This window comes from Anolis sagrei, chromosome 4, assembly GCF_037176765.1.
Source record: "Anolis sagrei isolate rAnoSag1 chromosome 4, rAnoSag1.mat, whole genome shotgun sequence".
NCBI classification, from domain to species: Eukaryota; Metazoa; Chordata; class Lepidosauria; order Squamata; family Dactyloidae; genus Anolis; species Anolis sagrei.
This window is the reverse complement of record NC_090024.1, coordinates 19924933-19946587: the sequence shown is the minus strand read 5'-3', so window position 1 is coordinate 19946587 and position 21655 is coordinate 19924933. Positions and strand designations below refer to the sequence as shown.

The 21655-nt window shown below is 36.9% G+C and overlaps 1 protein-coding gene across 3 annotated transcripts in view; it reads right to left on the bottom strand.

Annotated features, from left to right (window-relative positions):
- Nucleotides 1-326: 326 nt before the first annotated feature.
- Nucleotides 327-21655, bottom strand: part of TMEM65 (transmembrane protein 65) — a 32418-nt gene continuing 11089 nt past the window's right edge. For 2 of the 3 annotated variants that reach the window (XM_067467305.1, XM_060775858.2), the window contains 6 exons: nt 11956-12000; nt 10289-10356; nt 8891-8945; nt 7631-7673; nt 6243-6348; nt 327-4751 (listed from right to left, as the gene is read on the bottom strand). In XM_067467305.1, coding sequence (XP_067323406.1) covers nt 4653-4751; nt 6243-6348; nt 7631-7673; nt 8891-8945; nt 10289-10356; nt 11956-12000 — 416 coding nt within the window. In that variant the 3' untranslated portion in view covers nt 327-4652. Of the gene's footprint in view, nt 4752-6242; nt 6349-7630; nt 7674-8890; nt 8946-10288; nt 10357-11955; nt 12001-13050; nt 13120-21655 lie in introns of all 3 variants that reach the window. The other variant, XM_067467306.1, reaches the window with a different exon arrangement.

Genomic DNA, 21655 nt, shown 5'->3' with positions numbered 1-21655 from the left:
TGCTGAGGAAAAAAAACTTTAAAATTTTTTCATACTACAGTCTTATTGTTTCCTACCTTCCCATTTATGTGAAGAAATCTGCAGTATAATGAGGTGAAGCTTTGAATTATTAGTATATTATTATTATTATTATTATTATTATTATTATTATTATTATTATTATGCTTATCTATATTCTGCTTTTTCTTTCCACAAGGAAACTCAAGTACTATATTACTTTATTATCTTGCTGAGTGAGAAGTCATGTTACATTTGTCTGACGAAGTACCATTGCTTACATCTCCTAATATAACACACATAATCTGAAATCTAATCTGACACTGCCATTTGGAGCTCTTCCTTGATCTTTACTGGCCCATTTAAATATCACAAGTTGTTTACATGACAGATCCATATAATTAGTTTAGATCATATTGCAATTTCAGAGCAAGAAATACTTAATACAAAAACACGTGTTTTTATAAGATTTAGTTCATATTTTCTTGTTAAAAACACTGGTCTCAGTACAATAGATTGACATATAGGATAAACAAAATTCATCAAATGTACATGCATAAACCAATGAAGAATATTATAAGAACTTGATAGTATATTTCAGAAATTCAAACAATTACACTAGTCGACTTTTGACTAGGATTTAGTTCACTTCAACAAAAAGTGTGGGAGAAAGTTTAGTATTCCAGATCGTCAGTCAAGTCATAGGAAGCAGATTACTGCCTAGATATTTTGTGTGTGCGTGTGCCTTCTAGTTGCCTTACCACCACACAAATACCATATATTGCATGGAAGTTAAAATAAGTTGGAGGCAAAAATAGAAGAGTATTTGAGGAAAGTCAACAAATTATTTCAATAGAAGCGGCATTCATTCAAAACATTACAAATACAACCTGGTGGAACTGAGTGTACAGTGGAGCTACATACATCCATCTACTGTTTTATACTGAATGCAAGAGTTTATTAAACAGTCAGCTTCCTGAGATGATATTCCCAATTGCAGTAAACATGTACTTGGGAATTCATGCTGGAAAATGCAGATGTATATGGAAAGGGGAAGTGCAACAAGCATGGTAATAACATGATTTCTTCTTCTTTCAGGTCATCCATCTTCTTCATTTCCTTCTGTAGATCCCTATAGTTAGATCCGCTGCCAAACATCTAGCATTATGACCTGAAAAGCTATGCCATATTCAGGTTATGACCAGAGATGCACTCAGATGAAAGATACTGTATATTTCAGGAGTAGAAATTGTCCAGATCACCAATGGCTCTGGAACAGGAGACATCTCCTCCATAATATTCATCTTTAAATCAAATAACTGCATGCCACATAAGCCCTCAAGTGCCATTAAAGCTTTTGCTGGGGAGACCTTTGGAGGGACCTGAAATAATCATTTTTCCAAAACAAAATCACTTCAGATTTTGAACAAAAGAGGTTAATGTGCAGGGTCCGAAAGGCCTAGGAAAGAAGCAACACCTGAATCCTTCGCACTTGTCTACCTTTGACATATAGAGTACAGCTATTATTCTTGCTCTGAAAAATCAGCCCCAAACCTCTGGGATTTAGAGGAGAATTTATTTAAGCTATTGCTTATTCTGGGTAGCCTCCAGGAGGGAAAGTGCATAGGAAGTCTCCAGGGGGATAATGTATCTATTCCTGGATATTTTTATATAATCTAGGGAATAATGGAATCTCAGGGGCATCTAGGGCTGCTACTCGCCACCCAATGTAGGCTAAGTGTAGTCTATACACCACAGTTTGCCCATTACTGTTAGACAATTGCTGCTTTCTTATTCAGACTGTAGTTTCAACACAATGTTTATTTTGAAGGATAGCAGATACTAGAGAATAATTTTTGTAAACAAGTTCAATATTTAGGACTTTCAAGATGTTTTCTTAGCTTGGTATATATTTGGAGTGGGGAGGGGTGGAATCCCAATGGATTTACTAAAATATGCTTTTAACAATTATGCTGTGTGGCAGTCACTAGGATTGTGCTAGGACAGTGGTTCTCAACCTGTGGGTCCCCAGATGTTTTGGCCTTCAACTCCCAGAAATCCTGGGTCCCCAGATGTTTTGGTCTTCAACTCCCAGAAATCCTAACAGCTGGTAAACTGGCTGGGATTTCTGGGAGTTGTAGACCAAAACACCCTGGGACCCATAGGTTGAGAACCACTGTGCTAGGGCAAGAAACTTCATTTAACCTCCATAGGTATGCATTTAACATGATCATGATGCATTTAGTGCTTTTTGTATTTTTTTAGAATACCAGCCATAAATATGCATAGTCTCTACACAGTTAACAAATCCAAAAAAAGACTATAAACTCAATTTGCAACAAGTAAGATAGCAGTGGAAGCCAGCTAAAAGAATGATTGACAAGAAATGTAAAAGGTAAAATAAAAGGCCTTTGGCTAGCAACATGAAAGCAAAGTAACACATAACAGGATTTGAAAAGTAGAATCTCTGTCCTGTTTCATCCACTAACTTCTAAAGATAAAAGCACGTAGAAAAGGATCTCTCTGTACAGATTTGTGTAGAAGATGGCAGTCCTTGGATCCAAAGGTCCAAGCTGTATAGAGCTTTTAAATGGTAAGCACTACACTAATAATGATAATAATTCTCCATGTTGTGAAAAAATTAATCTACTGATATCTACAGATCAAACTGCTATTAAAGGCACAAGAGCAAGTCAGGTCAATTCTCACTTGACAAGCTAGAGGGAGAAGAATCTAGAATAGTGGTTCTCAACATGTGGGTCCCTGGATGTTTTGGCCTACAACTCCCAGAAATCCCAGCCAGTTTACCAGCTGTTAGGATTTCTGGGAGTTGAAGGTCAAAACATCTGGGGACCCACAGGTTGAGAGCCACTGATCTACTCACTCCCTACCAAGGTTCATGAGATGTCCCGTGGATTTCAATTTACTTTTCTTCCAGTGTGCTTATTTGTCCTTACTGCATATAAACATGGCTTACTTTCATACTAACCAATTTAAGGGTTTCTAACCAATTTAAGGGTTAAAAATTGGATAACAAAAAACAGTATCATAAAATGGCAACTTAACAGTCCATCCTTTTCCTCTGCCACTTGTTCTTGTGTATTCAGAAATTCAATATTAAGTGTTCCAGATCCAAGTTGCAATTTATTTTTCATAACACGGCAAATGAGACCACTATTCTCTACTGAAATCCCAACAGGTAAAAGCTGCTTTGGATATTAAGACACCAAGTATGGACACAAACACAGTGAGGCAAAATGGAAAAATTATGTCTTTCTAATAAACAAAAAGTAAACAAGTTTATTTTTGTAGGTTACATTCTTCATGTAAGATCTACTTACCCAGACCAAAACAAAAGCTCTCTGAGACCAATCCAAACCAGCATCCCTCCCCAGTTAGTATTCAAAGAGACAAGGATACTAACATTACTACTTCTCAATTCCTAAAGCAAAAAAAAGGTTCAAAGGTGGCACATTGAAATTCGTTTCACACTGAGCAACGCGTTTTGGAAACAATTATGTCTTGGTTTTATTTTATCTTGCACTTTCCTTCACTCTCATCAAAGTCTTCCTCTCTGCATGTCACATTGCATCATATACTGCTTTTAATTCACCTGCAGTCAACAAGTAGAAGCAGTACTACATAAACCAACACTGTCTTCAAAAATCTTAGCTTTGATGGGTTCCTTCCGCCCCGCCCCCCATGCCTCAAATCCAAGAAGATAGAGGAACATTTGTTTCTGTTTTTTGAGAATCAAATAAAGATGGCAGCATAAGCATGCCAACTAAGTCTAATTTTCAAAAAATACTGCACACATAATTGGGTGTAGAGAGTGTATAGCATTAGAAATCCATGTACAGAGACTGTTATGAATCCCCAGAGCAATATTTTCTACAGCTTTCCAATTCTAACAGTTGAACAATTCATCATTTCCAAATCATACACTAATTGTGTTGCATGCAAACTATTTCAGATGCCAATTTTTAGGTCTCTGGAGTTCTCACCCACTGCATTTATGCAATTATGGGATGGAGACAGCATAACAAAGTCTGAAAAAAATGTGTAAGTGGCTTCACACAGTCTCTATAATTGCGTAATCAGTCAGAAAATATCCAGATACTATTTCAAACAATACTTTTGTGTTTCGGGCACACAATTTGAAACCAGAGGTTCAGGACCAATAAATGCAGCAAAAGAGTCAAGGCACTCCTAAAGTCATCTGTCGCCTAGCTACATAAGAAGTCTGGAATGGAAGGTCTAATGAGCGAGCACCATGGGCAACTTGTGTCATGCATTTCCAAATGCTAATTAAATATGCAAACCCAAAACCCATACAGGACACCGATGGCAGGCAATTAAAGTAATAATCCTAATAGAGAGACATGGGGCCGGGAAGGGTGGGGGGCAAAGAGATGGCAAAAGTCAACTGCCAGTGTAAGGGAAACACACACAACAATTTACATTTTAAAAATGAAACCCCCTTATAAAAAGATGTACTAAGACAAAGCCACAATAAGTTAGTGTTTCCATAAAAGGGCATGCTGTTTTGTTCCCCATTCTATACATTGTTTACTGTCTGCTAAATCCTAAATATTTTGACAGCATAGTTGTATAACTGAGGTACATTAGTTTATATAGAGAGCTTTGTAAAAAGGTTATTTTTTTCCTTCCAGTTTTTTTTCTTCTTCATCGCCAAAGAAGAACAATGGAAACATTCCTAAAAGGCAGCCAATGGTCACTCCAATAGCCTTACCCTAAAAAAGAAAAAGGGAAAGCAAATGAATTCATAATTTAGGGACCAACTAAGGGTCAGTTTCAGTTCAGAAGATCTTGATAACATTCTTTATGGCCCAGAGTTTCAGAGTCATTATGTTTCACAATGTATAGGAAAGTAGTGGACATTACAACCAATTTATTGTTAATAGCTAATACTGCTTTACTACTTCATCATCAGTGGAGAGTTGATAGAAATAATGGAAAACATTCATGCAGTATTAGCAAATGTTCGATCACTGAGAAGTACTCTAGATGGTACCTCATAATTATTTATTTTATTTTATTTCCTGTATTGAAACTATTTCTATGTGGCCTTCACTTTCTGGTGAAGATGAGCATGAAATTGACTGATAAAATATTTAAACCCTTATTCAACTGTAGTGAACAACAACCACAAAAAGCAGAAAATGTACTGAAGTTCAGTTTTGCAAGTCAATTCAAAAGATTTGGGCAAAGAAAGAGGTTCTAACCTGGCCAATATTTTTGTTTATGTGTCAGGAGCAACTTGAGAAACTGCAAGTTGCTTCTGATGTGAGACAATTGGCCGTCTCCAAGGACATTGCCCAGGGAACCCCTGGATGTTTTACCATCCTGTGGGAGGCTTCTCTCATGTCCCCGCATAAGAAGCTGGAGCTAACAGATGGGAGCTCACCCTGCTCACCGGATTCAAACTGCTGACCTTTCAGTCAGCAGTTCAGCCAGCACAATGGGAGGCTCCTGGCCATGAACAAAATATATTTTTTGCACTGACTGCATGACTGAGATGCAATAAAGTTAAAACACTTAGAGAAAGACTCTTGCATCTAGCAATGCCTAATCATATCTCTCTTGGAGCTATTTCATACCCGTCAGACCAGTTTCTCCTTAAACTGGCAAAAGTTGAAGATACTCAGAATAAATACCCAAATGCAGGATTTCAAGAGATACTTGCTATCTGTACAGACAAAAGGTAAGCATGGATACTGGACACCTCAGAAACATCACAGGGCTGACTCTACCATCTAATTTGCTGTTAGAGCAATCACAAACTCTTTAAATGTGGCAAACTGCAGGTGTATCACATGAAAGATTCCGAGTGGAATGCCACATAAAATGGGATGCCACATAAAATAAGGGTGTTTATGTGCTTTGGTGTCACTGCATACACCATAATTATGGCAATGACAAAAACTGCTACTACTTTTAATAGTTCAAAGCGCTACTGCAATCCTAAAAGCAGAAACTGTTATTTTGCTGAGTTGATGAGGAGACTTGGTGGGGCCTGCAAAAACTGCACATACTTCCATCGGTTGTATGTTGTCACACTTCTAACACAAACTCTACTATGGCCATTATGTCTACTGAACAAGCCCAGAGCTTTGGCAATATTTTCTTCTCACTTACTAATGGGTTACAACTCTGTATTATCCTGTATTTGATATTACTTCAACTTCTTAGCAATCAGATTATATTCAGACATACATACTTACCAAGTGTGCACTAAGACGTGTTTGCCACATGTCAGCTTGTTTGGGTGTTAAATCAGGAATGGAGAGCCCCAATCTAGAAGCCATTGCTTCAATATAACCTGCAAGCCTTGGAGGAACACATAGATATGTTTATATATAAATTCACAAATATATATACACAGAAACATACCTACTGATCATAAGATATCTACCAGGTGCAACATGTTCAGATTTTGTTGTTTGTAGAAAAACAAGAAGTAAAAAAGATTGTTCCTAGTTTGCTTTGCAAACCAGCTTGCATTTCTGGGATCCAAGTGATGTTTCTTTTGTTATTACTTGGATGTTTCTGCCAATTGCTATGACTTTCAACTCTTTAACAGAACATAGCACTTTTGTTGGTAAACTTTGATACAATTTAAATTCCAAACACATAGTAAGGTTTCTATATGCAATGAAGCTCTGTAGGAGATTGATATAAGAGAAAGACAGTTCTACTGGTATGAGTGGGAGATTTTGCACAGAACACAGTAACTATAGAAGGAAATTACTATCAGAAAGATTAAAAAATGAACTAGGCATTTTTAATTACAAAAATGTGAGTCAAGCACTGAAAGGGTTAAATGGATGCAATGACTCAGCAAAAGCTGCAATTTAATATAAGTAGGTATGTATAGCTTAGTACACCTCAGTCTTAGTTGCCCTCAGTATGAGAGAAGCCTCCAGTGTTAGAGATGCCTCAGTGAGAGAAAGGCCTCAGTTTGAGAGAGACCTCAGTTGAGGTAAACCTCAGTGAGAAGCCTCAGTGTAAGACCTGGTGTGACAAGCTTCGGTGAGAGAAGCCGTAGGTTGAAGACATTGTGTGTGAAGTTCCTGTGTGAGGGCTGTCTGGGGGGGGGAGGGTACTGTATTAAATTTATGTGTAAGTTTGGTGTGAGAGGAAGCTCAGTGAGAGCGTAGCTGTTTATCTGCGTGAGAAAGAAGCCCAGCATTTGTGTTATGGAAACTTGTTCTTGTAAATAGTGTAACCATATTATTTTGCTATTTTAAAAAAGCCTCCTAAGGAAGATATAGCATTGGTCTGTGTATTTTTGTTCCTTTTATCACTTTTGACTACTGGTGCTGGATCATCCTGTTGCTAATAAGTTACTCTGCTATACATTTATGAGAAGGGTCTTTTGTTAATAAGCCCACTCACCCAACAATTACATGAATAGTGCTAAAGCTCTGAATGGGTTTTGTTAATGCAAGGAAGTTATAGGTGCTACTATGTTTAATCATGTGAAACACTCATATCAAACATCAATAAAACTTATATCTAGCACTGAATGAATGATCCAGGGGATGCTAGACCCACTGAGTGCCTAATAATTTAACATCTGAACCACTACAAAAATATGAGTAAAACTTACCCCAATCCAGCTAAGTCCGACACAAGATTGCCTAGGGCAGCAGCTAGATATTAGAGAACCACAAGCATTATTTGAGATGTTATCAATACATGAAGAACAGTAAATAATAACAATAAATAACAACAATACTAATACCAATACCAGTAGTAATAGTAGTAGTAGTAGTAGTAGTAGTAGTAATGCTTTTCATTATTATGGCCCCTCAACTCTGGAACTCACTCCCTAAGGACATCAGGCATGCCACATCTCTGGCAGTTTTTAGGAGGAGCTTGAAGACGTGGTTGTTCCAGTGTGCCTTCCCAGAATAATGAACCCTTAGCATTATGTCCTCCAAAAGCACTTTATACTGATTTAGAACTGCTTGTACGTTTCCACCAACACCCAACCTCCTCTATCTTGTTAATGCCTAGCATTATTTTTTAAACTTCAATTACATTTGGCCCAGCCATAGATTTTAAATGTGTACCGTACCTTGTTTAATGTTTATGCTATTTGTGTATGAGATTTATTTTAATTGCTTTGTATTGTGTCTGTTATTGCTTGTATTGATGTATTGTGGGCTCGGCCTCATGTAAGCCGCACCAAGTCCCTTGGGGAGATGGTAGCAGGGTATAAATAAAGTATTATTATTATTATTATTAATGGGTCTTTTCCAATATATTATTGGTCAAAACCAGAATGCTTCCAATTCCCTGCAACATTTATATATCACGTTTGCATAAATATCCACAATAGCTTCCAAACATGAATTAGAATAATTTAAAAACATCAAAAGAAAAATGGCTTTAACACTAAAAAAAGGACAATAGGAACAGAACACTGTTCAATGATGTAAGACAAGACACAGCCTGCCCGAAACCAAAGTTAAAGACCATGATTGTTTTCCCTCCCTCAAATCTGTGGACTACAGAAGAGATCTCACAGGACACATGCAGCCATTGGCCACACAGTCCCTGCTCCTTTAGAATCTTTAATGTTTTCATGACCAAAAAAGGGTCTCCCGGGTATAAGATACCTGACAGCAGTGTTCAGTCATCTTTCCAAACTAATTTTGGTTGTTAAAATCATGAAAAATCATAGGTCTACCACTGAACTGTGTTTTCATAATTACTTATTGACAAGATTTCTATCTGTTACTATAAAAACCATATAATTACTTTCCCTAGGCACTAAATGCTTGTTTTAGATGCACTAGCTTGATGGCAGATAAACAATTATAGTAACAGATACACGGACAATAGGTGAATACAGATTACTTGCCTGCCATAGTAGAAATTCCAAGCACAATCCCTATCGACAGTTCTATTTGCGTGCCCTAAAAATAATTAGAATACTTTAAGAAAACATTTCACTTTTATTATTACACATTCATAGAAAGAAGGCTACAGGAGATGAGTACATTAAAAAAATAAGACAACATTGGGGATAACAGCCTGACTTCTTTGTAATTCTTCTAGAACCCTAAAAAGGCTTCTAGGAGAATTGCCGTATATACTCGAGTACAAGCAGAGTTTTTCAGCCCCTTTTTAAGTCAATGTTATTTATTATTTTACTCTGTTGCTATTATTATTTTTGTTACATTTATTATTTTATTCTATTATTGTTATTATTACATTTACATTATTTTACTCTATTATTATTACGTTTATTATTTTCCTCTTTTACTTATATTATTAAATTTATTACTTTATTTATTTATTACATTTAAGATTTTACTCTATTTATTATGATAATTACATTTATTAGTAAAGGTAAAGGTTTCCCCTGACATTAGGTCTAGTCGTGTCTGACTCTGGGGGGGTTTGTGCTCATTTCCATTTCTGAGCTGAAGAGCCTGCTTTGTCCATAGATACCTCCAAGGTCATGTGGTCAGTATAACTACACAAAACACCATTACCTTCCCACAGAAGCGGAACCTATTGATCTATTTACATTTGCATATTTTCGAACTGCTAGGTTGGCAGAAACTGAGCCTAAAAGTAGGAGCTCACCCCACTTCCTGATTCGAATCGCCAACCTTTAACTCACAGTGCCAGCAGGGGGGCCCTTTGCGCTTATTATGTTACTCTATTATTATTACATTATTTTACTCCATTCATTATTATTATTACACTATTATTATTATTATTATTATTACAGTGATTATTTATTCTATTATTACTGTTATTATTGCATTTCCATTATTTTACTCTTTATTACTGTTGGAAGGATACGTAACCACATTTACATTGAGGAAGGTTAGAATGATGGTTTAATCAGAGTTGGTCAGTCTTATCTTAAATTACAGTCTTATGTAAATATTCAAAAACATTTAGCCTACTGATGCCTCAATTAATGTAATTTTATTGGTATCTATTTCTTTTAAATTTACCAGCAGCTGCTGCATTTCCCACTCACAGCTTATACTCAAGTAAATATGATTTCTCAGTTTTCTGTAGTAAAATTAGGTGCCTCAGCTTATAATAAGGTCAACTTATACTCGAGTATATATGGTACATTAACAGAGTAAACTTTCAAAACAAAAAAGAAGTATGACATCTACAAAATACATTTTGAAAACAAAACTGAAAATATTTTTAAACTTCTTTAGACGACATCACATATATCATGGATAGCCAATGCAATTCTAGTTTGATACCAATAAGTGAAGTGACTTACCGCAGCAATCATAATTGCATTATCAAAAAATCCAAATCCTACAAAAGGTACTGCATTGTGGAAGAACACTAAAAAAGAGAGCATAAGAAGTGCTTTTAAAGATTTCTAATTCACATATGCAAAACATAGTATATTTCCCTGGGTTTCCCAATCTATAACACTAAAGAAATATTCTGGAACATAGTTAAGATCCTAGACAATCCTATGCAAAACCAGCCACCAAAAAAGGTGTGTCCAGCACACTATGAATGTGGAAATATTTACTGCTTGCCCAGTCCACTTTGAAGTTTTATCAGATCTATTCAATACATTAAAACACTGATGTGTAATAATAAAAAAGAAATCAAAGTGAATGGTCTGTAGGTCAGGATCAATTAAAATGATTAAGTTCTGTATGAAACAGCATGCCTCCTTATATCCTCATTTTATTCCTGCCCTCCCACCCACCCCCCCCCCCTCTTATTTCTGGTAAATACAAATCTTTTGAGCAAGTATTCCCTTTGCATATTTGGTTTGTGCTATTTAGTGATTACCATAATTTATTCATGATTTGAGGAAAGGGGAGGAGTGTTCTAGAACGCGTCTTCTTAAACTTTTTCCACTCACAATCACTTTCCATCTGATAAACTGTTAAGTGGCCACAGGTATATCGGTATAAAACCCCCAAACATATTAATAAATCAGCATTTGCAAGGCTCGCTAAACAGGCATATTTTTATTTCTGTGAAGTATATCTGAAGCATTTTCTGCAAGTCTACTGTTACATTGCACCTTGTTACTAAGAAATTTATGAAATAGGTGGCATTCAGAAATCTTTTACTGTTCCCAAATTTTTATGACCCTAACATAGAGATAAGGGAGCCCCATTTGGTATCAAGATGCACAGTTTAAGAAGCAGTATTTTGATTGTCCTGATCTAAATGACCCATGTTGCCCAATATAGCCAATGCATAACTGGCCATGAGAAAAATGCTCACTTAGAACAAATTATTAGAACAGTGGTTCTCAACCTTTCTTTCACAAGGAATCACTTGACCAGGGACCACTCTCCAATGTTAGAACCAAAAGGGTTACGAATCGGTTTTTGGTCAACTTTAGATTCGGTTTGGTTATTTGGGGTGCTAATTCAGAAAACTGCATTGGATAGACCACATCAGCTCTAGTTTCTGATACAAAACATATGCCATCCAGTAGTTGCCATCTGCTCATTCAAAGAAAACCATATTTAATAATCTAGAGCTGATGTGGTAGTAGTAATCTTTTGTGGGTAGTCAGTCTCTTCCCTCCTGTTGCCTGGGCATTGTAAGAGGGTTTCAGGAAATCAGTCACTCCCATTGCTCCATGGTTTTAAGGCAACAGCGTACTAATGGTGAAACCATATTTTTTTCTTACAGACCACTGGTGGCCCATGGACCACAGGTTGGGAACCACTGTATTAGATAGATTCTTCATACAATTAAGAACCTAATTCTTGTGGTCTCTAGGGATAAATCTTAGGGACTTAGGATACTGTGGACCTTCACCACTTCACAAAGTCCAGAAAACTTATGATTGCTCTGCAGTTGGCTAACAGGCAGAAATTAAAAGAGCAGAAGGGGTGGTGTTACTTCTTCTGCTAAATCCCACCCATCAGCTGATTTTTAGAAATTAGATATTTGAAAGTTTACCGTGCTTCAGCTGTCCAGTAGATGGTGGTGCAACCTCCAGTTTCTCTTGATAAGTAAAAGAGAGAAAGATTTTTAAAAAATAAGCCCATGCATATTTGGATAACCGTTTGGATAAGAATTACTATATGCAGAAATTGAGGATCCCTTATCCAGAATTGCAAAATCCAAAATACTACCAAATCCAAAATTGTTCACATGCGTTGCTGAGATTTACTTTCTGATGGTTCAATGTTTCATGCACCAAATTATTTAAAATATTGCACAAAATGACCTTCAAGCAAAGTGTAAAAGATGTATATGCCACTACATGAATGTTGTGCTTTTTGGATTTGGATTCTAAACACAGACATTGCCATTTAAAAAAAATGAAATCAAAAACACTTTGGATTCAAGCATTTTGGATAAGGAATAGTCAACTTTTTGTGGGGAGGGGTCAATAGAAATATTTATATCCTATTCAATTTAGCTATTTTCAGATGGCGCTCATGGTTTCACAAACTGTTCTTCCATGATTAGTTTCAAATCAGTGTTTGCTTTGATTGTGCAGTGACATCACGTGAGAAGCACCAGTCATTTCTTAAAACAGGCCTGGAAAGCACCATGTCACAGGATAATAATTTACATTACAATCTTGCATTTGATCATTTCAGGCTGAAACATTCAAGCTAAATTATATCTAGAGCAAGAATGTTCAAGAGCTGATTTCTAGAATTCACCAACTGACACTCTGTTGATCATGACAGCATCATTGGCAATTTGTTACCCCTTTATTAAAATACCACAATTTTAAGTTTACTTTTTTATTCATTTGAGATACTTCACCTTATTCAAAAAGTGTTTTTGATGCAGGCTTTGGGTTCTTCTGGTTAGAGACCTCCCAATATTAGTAATAAAAAGGTGCTGTGCAGTTGGTCTGTTTTCCCCCTCATAGATGGGATATTTTGTTAAGTAAACAAATAGAAACAACTGTATGAAAACATACAAGATGCTGTAAAATCTGTCAGGAAACAGTACAAATGCACAGCAAAGGTCTCATCTGGAAGCACCCTTTCTAGAGTGATTTTACAAAAGTTTCCTAGATAAAGCATTCATTACCCTTAACCGATGCTGACAAAGTTGCTTCAGAGGTAGGAAAGGAGAAAATTGATGGACCAAGAACTGGAACTGGAATACCACAAAAAGGTGTTAGGTTGCTTATGAAAAGAAATGTGTAGCACTGGTTAGAGATGGGAAGCCCTGGAGAAAAGCCCAGAAAATTGGGAAAAGCCATTCTTTTCCAGAAAAAAATTGAAAAGTGTGTAGAATATTGTCAAAGGCTTTCATGGCCTGGGGGGTTGCATGGACATATGGCCGTGTTCTAGCGGCATTTTCTCCTGACATTTCACTTGCATCTATGGCTGGCATCTTCAGAGGATCTAGCAGCATTTTCTCCTGACATTTCACATTTAAGAATATCATAAATAATATATCCATAAAATGGCACTCAAACTATATAACATGAAGACCCTAATGAAAGATTTCTGAGACTTTTTTTCATTCGATTTTTTTAATTTTTTCCAGAAAAAAATGGGGGGGGGGGCAACTCTGGTTTTTTCCCCAATTTTTCTGTATTTTTTCCAGGCCTTCCTATCTTTAGCACTGGGTAGTAGTATTAAAGGGTTTCCTAGCAAGATCCACAAAATCACACAAATATTTGATAATTTCATTAAACAATGCTCAGTAAATCAAATAAGTTTATTTATTTATTTTATTTATTTATGCACTTGTATACCGCTAATATCTCAGCCTAAGTCGGCGACTCATTGCGGTTTACAACACTTAAAAAACAATATACAATTTAAAAGCATAAAAACATGAAACACATATACACTACAAGTTATTGGGCCACCAATAACAATCCCAAGCATCTCGTAACTGAAATCGCAATCCAAAATTCATCGTCCATGAGTACCAATCCTTAGTCATCAAATTCGTCGCAACGGATTAACCGAATGCTTGTTTAAACATCCATGTCTTCAGTCTTTTCCGAAACACCATCAGCGAAGGGGCTGATCGTACCTCTATGGGGAGGGTGTTCCAAAGCCAAGGGGCCACCACAGAAAAGGCCCTGTCTCTCGTTCCCACCAGCCGCACTTGTGACGTCGGCGGGATAGAGAGCAGGGACTCCCCAGAAGATCTTAGGGTCCTGGTGGGCTGATAGGCTGAGATACGTTCGGATAGGTAAGTTGGGCCAGAACCCAGAACCCAGTTAACTGCATTTGTGACTGTAAAATTATATATGAAGACGGATGATCCATATTCATGGTGATGCAAAAGAGCAATGTGAATAGTAGCTCTACTAACAAACCGAGAGTGTTTTCCAATACTTCAGAAGCAAAGAACTAGATTTCAACATTAGAACTCTTATTACAACTTAACAGTTTTAAAGCAGTAAAAGTGAAAATGTTAGAACAAAGCATTATAAACATTGCATTAGTGGTGTAAGCAAGTCAAAAGCCACATGCATGGAAGGCAAACTAATGTGGTTTTATTTTGAAAAGCTTACCAAATCATTCGCTGCACCTAAATTGTCTCATAGTCACAGCAACAGCTGGAATGACCCCATGTTTACCTCTCTTAAGGTCCAAAACCACAAACATATACCAGGGTGGGATGTTGCATTTCAGAAACAGTAATGATAGAAAACTAACTTGCTTTAAATACAAAATCCTGTATGTACAGAACAAGGGTCACCTTACCTGAAGTTAGTTTCTGTACCTCAGATCCATCAGTTCAGAACAGAGTATATACAGTACGCAGTTTCTCTCCAACCTGCCTGCCAAGGCAAAGCCAGCAAGTCACTTGCCAAGATACTATCAGGACAGTGAGAGTTTTAGATATACTACAACGAGGAAAATATATTTCTGTTTGCATTAAAAAGGGAATCTTTATTCAAGAACCCATAAAGACAAATGATTTGTTGTAAGAACATCTGGACTGCTGGATAAGATGCACAGAAACCACATCACACTCATTCTATTTCAGCAGCTGAAAGGCAATATTACAATTGCAGTATGAGAACTTGGCAAAGATTTATTAAATCACTTATTTCTAGGTTTTATACAAACTGCTCTGCTATTAAAGTAGGGCAAACAGTTATTGATTATCTAATGCTTAGAATATGAATGTATCCCTTTAGATTGCATGGGAGTTGGCATTTTGAGAATGTGTGCCTGTATATTTTATACTTTGTGTACTTTTCCTTCCGTCAAAATCATTATGTGTTAGGGAAAAAAGTATCCATTTCCAAACTAGCAGAATCCATGAATTATTAAAAACTCTTGGGGCACCACATGGAATGAAATATATCCATGGCTATGTCTAGAGATTTCTTATTAACGATTTAAAAACATAGATAAGATGCAGACTTTAATCACTTAGGAACAAACTTGAACTGTATGAACTTAGCCCACCTGGGTAAACCAGCCGAATTAGTGCCTTTCATAAGATACCTATGTTTCCAGGTTTCCATGAGAGGTTCATATGTATATGTGAACAAGGATGCCCACTGATAAATATTTAATTAGATGTAATTTTAAGCAATTTGAAGCATAATAAAATTTTGACTTTTCAGACTGCAGCAACACTGCCAGAAGTGATGTTGGGGCTCCAGCTGACATTAGCCATTGGCCTGTGGAGTTCCAAAGGGTGCAGTTTTGCTCTGCCTTGCTATTTAACATATACATGAAACTACTGGGATAAGATGTCTGGAGTTTGGAAGTTTGGTGCCACCATTATGCAGATTACTCCAAACTCTGTTCCTCTGTTCTATCAAACACACCAAGCAAGCTGTTTTGGTCCTAAACCAGTGCCTGTCTTCAGTAACGGACTGGAAGAAGGCAAACAAACTCAAGCCTAATCCAGGCAAGACAGAGGCACTCCAATCAAAAGTCTGACCAGGAAGTAAAGAATAAAGCAATGCTGGATAGTATTACATTCCCCTGACTACCAGTACATTTGCAGAGTTAGGTTTGCATGCTAGATATGCCTGTTCTTTGAGATGTCAGATCTGGCTCGTGTCACACATCTTAGTTACAATGAGCACAATGTGTGGTGCTGCCTTTGAAGACTGTTTGGCAACTTCACCTGGTTCAAAGAGCTATGGCCAGATTATAAACTTGGTCTGGCTCCAGGGAAAGTACAACTTCTTAGGGTTGCTGAATTTTCTGGGCTGTATGGCCATGTTCCAGAAGCATTCTCTCCTGATGTTTCACCCGAATCAATGTCAGACATCCTAAGGGACTGTGAGGTCTGTAGTTTCCAACAAATTTCACAACCTCTGAGGATGCCTATCATAAACGTGGATGAAATCTAAGGAGAGAATACTTCTGGAACATGGCCATATAGCCCAGAAAACTCACAGCAATCCAGTGATTCCGGCCATGAAAACCTTCACCAACACATACAACTCCTTTGTTGCCACACCTTCACGGGATGTCAACCCATTTCTAGGCACAGTTCAAAGTGCTAATTTTTACCTGTAAATTTCTATATGGCTCAGGTCCAGGTTATCTGAAGGATGTATTCTCCCTCACCTACCAACCTATGTTTTGAGATCTGGTGGGGATGCCCTTCTCTCTGTCCCACCACCCCAAAAGGTACAATGATTAGAAAACATGGGAGGGTCTTCCGCATGGCTTCTGTCATGCTCTGGAACTTGGTTCCTGGAGAAAAGAGATTGGTACCCTCCCTACTTTCTTTTCATAGACAAGCAAGGACTTTTCTGTTTAGACATGTGCCTGATGATTGATTGCATAAGGTCCATTCACCAAATAATGTGCCTTGCTAACTGTTGTGCTGGTGTGAGTGTGCATCTTAACATATGTTATAACCTGATTTTAATTTTCTATTATTTAATGCCATTTAACTTTGGTGTGGATTTTAACAATATAGTCCCAAATTGGGGGAAATGCAGATTAGGCATACATATAAAAACATACTACATGCACACACAACATTATACTGATTTCAACTTGCTGCAATTATTAGTATAATACGCACACTTCAAAATAGCAATCTGAAGTGCAAGACACATCAAAATCATCAGAAAAGCTTACAGTCAAATGTTCCGAACTCCTTGTAAATACAGAAGTATAAATTAGGTTATTTAATATGAAGGGTCTTTTCATTACTGCACTAACAGGGATTTTATATTTCCCATTTCTTTCACTGAGGAGGGACTCTGACAGGTTGGTTCTTTTATCTGTTGCTATAGTTTACAATTTCTTGTAAACACAAAACAGCACCAATAGCAACATTTTCTTCCTACTACCCCTCTTAAGTAACCTCAAATAACCTCCTTCCAACCCTATATGATTGTTTGTGGTGCTGCAAAAAAGGGGTAAATGCTATTTCAGCCTGCCTTAATAGATAAATAGTTTCTAAACTGAGGGAACTCCCATTATATTCAGTGCTCATCTAGCATCATGTAGAGTATTACATACAGTATGGCGCATCTCAACATAAGAAGGGAATAGACAATAGTTGGAGCTAATTCGGAGAAGAACAAGCGTAATAAGAGATATGGGGAATAAAACATACGAGGAAGGGTTCTTCCCGTTGGTTGAAAGACAGCACTCCTAAGACAACCTTTCACTAGTACTACGATAGCACCAAAAATGGCATAAATACCCTCAGGAAGACCTTAATTGAAGATTTTAATGTGCAAGAGACGTATAAAACTAGACTACTATAGTTTTGATATTGAGCTAGCCACTGCTGTTCAAGTGACAAATAGTTTCTTTCTCTCCAAAAAATCAAATAATCATTTCCCTCATCTCTTCAGAAAATGACATTATACTTTCAAAGGTCTGATCTACTATACATTTCAAAGAAGACACAATTTGAATTATATGTCATAATATAAGAGGGGCAGATCAAAATACATCATCTGAAATGTATTTCGGAAGCAAAAAATAATCATATTTCTTAGCTCTACAGACTTTTCTTGAAGACTTTTTTTTTCACCCTAAAGCAATTCCAACACTCAATCAATAGTCAGATATTTTTGACAAGAATATTATAAAGGAATCCATTAAGAAAATAAAAATCTTCTTAGCTGAAAGACTTGGTAATTTACGGTATCCTAGTCCAATTTGTCTCTACTGGAATCTAACCCTAACTCAGCAGTATTTGAAATCTAAATGGTCATATACCACAGAAAACTCTGTAAAACGATCAATACCTTTTTGGATCAAAAAATCACATCTTTGAGAAAAATCAACTATACCTAATCTCATATTTGTCCTATCTGTCAAAAACCTTCAAACGCCAAGAAGAGAATGTGAACAGAAACTACAAAGTTTAACTTGTCAGGAAAAACAATTGCAGCATTTGTTAGAGCCCAGAACTTTATAGTTTGAGATAATCTCAAAAACTATTGCTCGAATTACTGATTGTGTAGCTTCTGTACATCTTTATTCACCTGTACGATACAGACCTTTCTAGATCCTGAGTGTCTTTTTTCAGTATGTATATTGAAAGACACAACTCTGGTTCACTAATGAGAAAATAAACAGCAACAAAAATGTGGCAATTCAAAGGTAAGTATATGTCAGAGTCATGTTTCCTTTTATGAGAAACCAAGGCATTTTGTATGCAGTACGTTATTTTTTTACTAGTTCAATAAAAATATTTTTGTCTACTATATTTATAGTCTGCCCTTCTCACTCCAAAGGGGACTCAGGGCGGATCGCAATACATGGCAAACAATTAATGCAATTTTTAGACATACAAGACAGACAGATAGAGGTATTTTGGCATTTCCAACTTTGACGCCTAGAGGTTATGCTTGATTCTGGCCGCAGGGGGGAGCTGTTTCTTCATCCACTATTATGCTGGGTCATTTTGATGTATGTCCTCCTTGTTCTTTGATCGCCGGTATTTTGATGGTGTCTTAAAATACCTCTTTGTTTTAAGCAGTCCCTAATTTCTCCACTCAAAGCTCAGCTGTTTTCGAATTGCTTAGATGGACAGTAAGCTAGGCTTAACAGTCGGGTGCTCAATCTGACTCGGACTTCGAATTTGCCACCCTCCGGTCAGCGGTGATCTATTGTCACTGGTGATTAACCAGCTGTTCTACAGCTCGGACCTGAACTAAAACCGAATATAGAAGTGAATTCTGTTTTATTTCAGGGCTCAAGACTGATGTAAGCAAAGAGTAGTCTTCTAGATGTTGCTAAAATGCAGCTCCCAGTAGCTGTAGCAAGAATTGCCAATGGTGAGGAATACTGGAGTATACCCAAAGCCAGCAAATTAGGAGAAGAAAGAATCCAACATTTCCAACATTTAGCACAGCAAGTTAATCACCAGCTGCAATCTTGTCAACCAAAAGGTTGACAGTATGAAGCTGTGTCAGGGTGAGCTCCTGACCTTCAGCCCAGCTTCCCTGCCCACCAAGAGGATCAAAACAGCAATGTGAGTAGATGAATAGGAATCGCATTAAGCGGGGAGATATTTTAGGTATGGCATTTCAGAGGAAAGTTTACGAAGAAAGCTCTTCAGCAAGGAGTGATAGCACCCCCTGTGGCCGGAACGGAGCACAACCTCCAAAAGATGCCGAATGATGAGAAAATGCCTAGATATCCCTTTATCTGTTGTCTGTCTTGTCATTGTAGAATCGGTATTGAATGTTCTGTGATCCGCCCTGGGTCCCCTTCAGGGTGAGAAGGGCAGAATATATGTACTGTAAATAAACATTTACTCATAAAGGAGCATTATTAAGATATGTTGTGTTCATCACTAATGGTGAAGTCAAATTTGAAAAATTGTGTAAATTTCTCGGAGTTGGCCATCTAAATAAAAATGTGTTAGTATTAAGGAAAAGGGAAACCAAAATGGTCAGGAGTACAAGAGCCCAATTTCTATGAGGAAATTTTAGAATTAGCACAAGACAGACATGAAAGGGTGTGAAAAGGCAAGAGAAAATCTGTCCCTCACAGAATTGGAACTTGTGTGATCAAATGGCAGTGACTGGTAAAAGATTCAGGACAGCCTGACATCCTTCAGACTGGGTATAATTAACAGACAGAATTCACTGCCACTCAGAATTGTGACAGGCTTACTTAGATGGCTTCAAAAGAGTAGCAGCAATAGACAATTCATGGATGATGGATACTAGCTACAAAGAATGGATAAAATCTAAGCATTCAGAAATAGAACAGGCATACCTCAGTTAATGAAGCCCCTCATGTTTTAAAGTCCTTTTTACAAAGTCTTTTTATATCCATGCAGTCCCTTCCCTGCTTCTCCTTGCCCTTACAAGTTAGATTACTCTTTTAGTAACATTAATATGGGAGGCTGGTGAAAAAGAGAAGTAATACAGTAACGTCTCAGCTTGTTGGCACCTGTGGGATTTGTTGATGCAGGATAAATGTACTTTCTGGTTTCCTGACAAGTTACTATTAAAAATAGGCTAAGTTAATACTATATCCCATACTATACGATACCATAAACTCTGTGTTGTGCTCTGCGCATGCGTGAGAATACCCAATTGCGGGATTCACAGAGACCATGAAGTAGAAATGTAGTTTCTAGTTTCCTGACAAGTTACTATTAAAAATAAGCTTAACTAATTTAATTAACATCAGAAGCTAAACGACTTGCAGTTTCTCAAGTCGCTTCTCGCACAAAAAACCAAATACTATACCCTATGCTATACTATACCACAATGTACTGATTTAGTATTAATATTGAAATATTGAAATTAGAAGCAAATAAAGACCAAAAATAAAACTTAATATAACATTTCTGCAAAAAACAATTTAATTTAATTTTTTAATTTAAAGCATTGTTTCTTCAGGTTTTTTGTCAGTTGTTTGAGTTGTTAACTGAAGGTCTACTGTATAGACTTTGGGTATCTAATTTCAGCAACATGACTGCAGCAAATAATGTCATAAAACTTGTAATTTTGCTCTTGCCACTATTACAAAAGTTGTGTATGTCTGCCTGCAACAAGCAAGACAAACAGCAGCTGCCTCTGGAAATTACTTACTAAACATGTTTGAAAGTTAAAATAGAGAAGAAAGGGGAAAGCAGATTAAGTCTGTTCCATCGGCACCATCCCATCATGTATAAGCATTTTAAACAAGCCACCAAAATTGAAATCATAAGAAACTGTACTGTTTTATATTACTGTATATGAATACATGTTGTAAACCGGCCTGAGTCCCTCTTCTGAGGTTGAGAAGACCGGTATATAAAACTTCTAAATAAATAAATAAAATAAATAAAAGCGGTGGTGAAATATTTGGATGCATTTTGGAAAAAGCTTTCTATGGAATTCTAGAAGGTTTTTAATTGTTTGTTTACTTATGCAAGGCTTACCTGACTTGGTCATTTCATTCATATGTGCATATTATTAGTTTGGGATAAATAATTAGTTGCAACATTTTCAATTATTGCACTCTCTCTTTTTTTGAGCTGCAGGAACTCTATTCTTCCTACTTTATTTCTGCCAAGTCTAGCACCAAACCTTCTGTCAAGAATTAATACCAGTTCATTAGCTGAGGTATACCAGTACACAGCTATATAAGCATCTGAGAACAAGAAACAAGATGATTTGTTGCCTTCATATACAGACTTGAGAGACTCGGCTGATCACTGAATGAAACAGAATGACAGACATAGAATCAATCATAGAATCAAAGAGTTGGAAGAGACC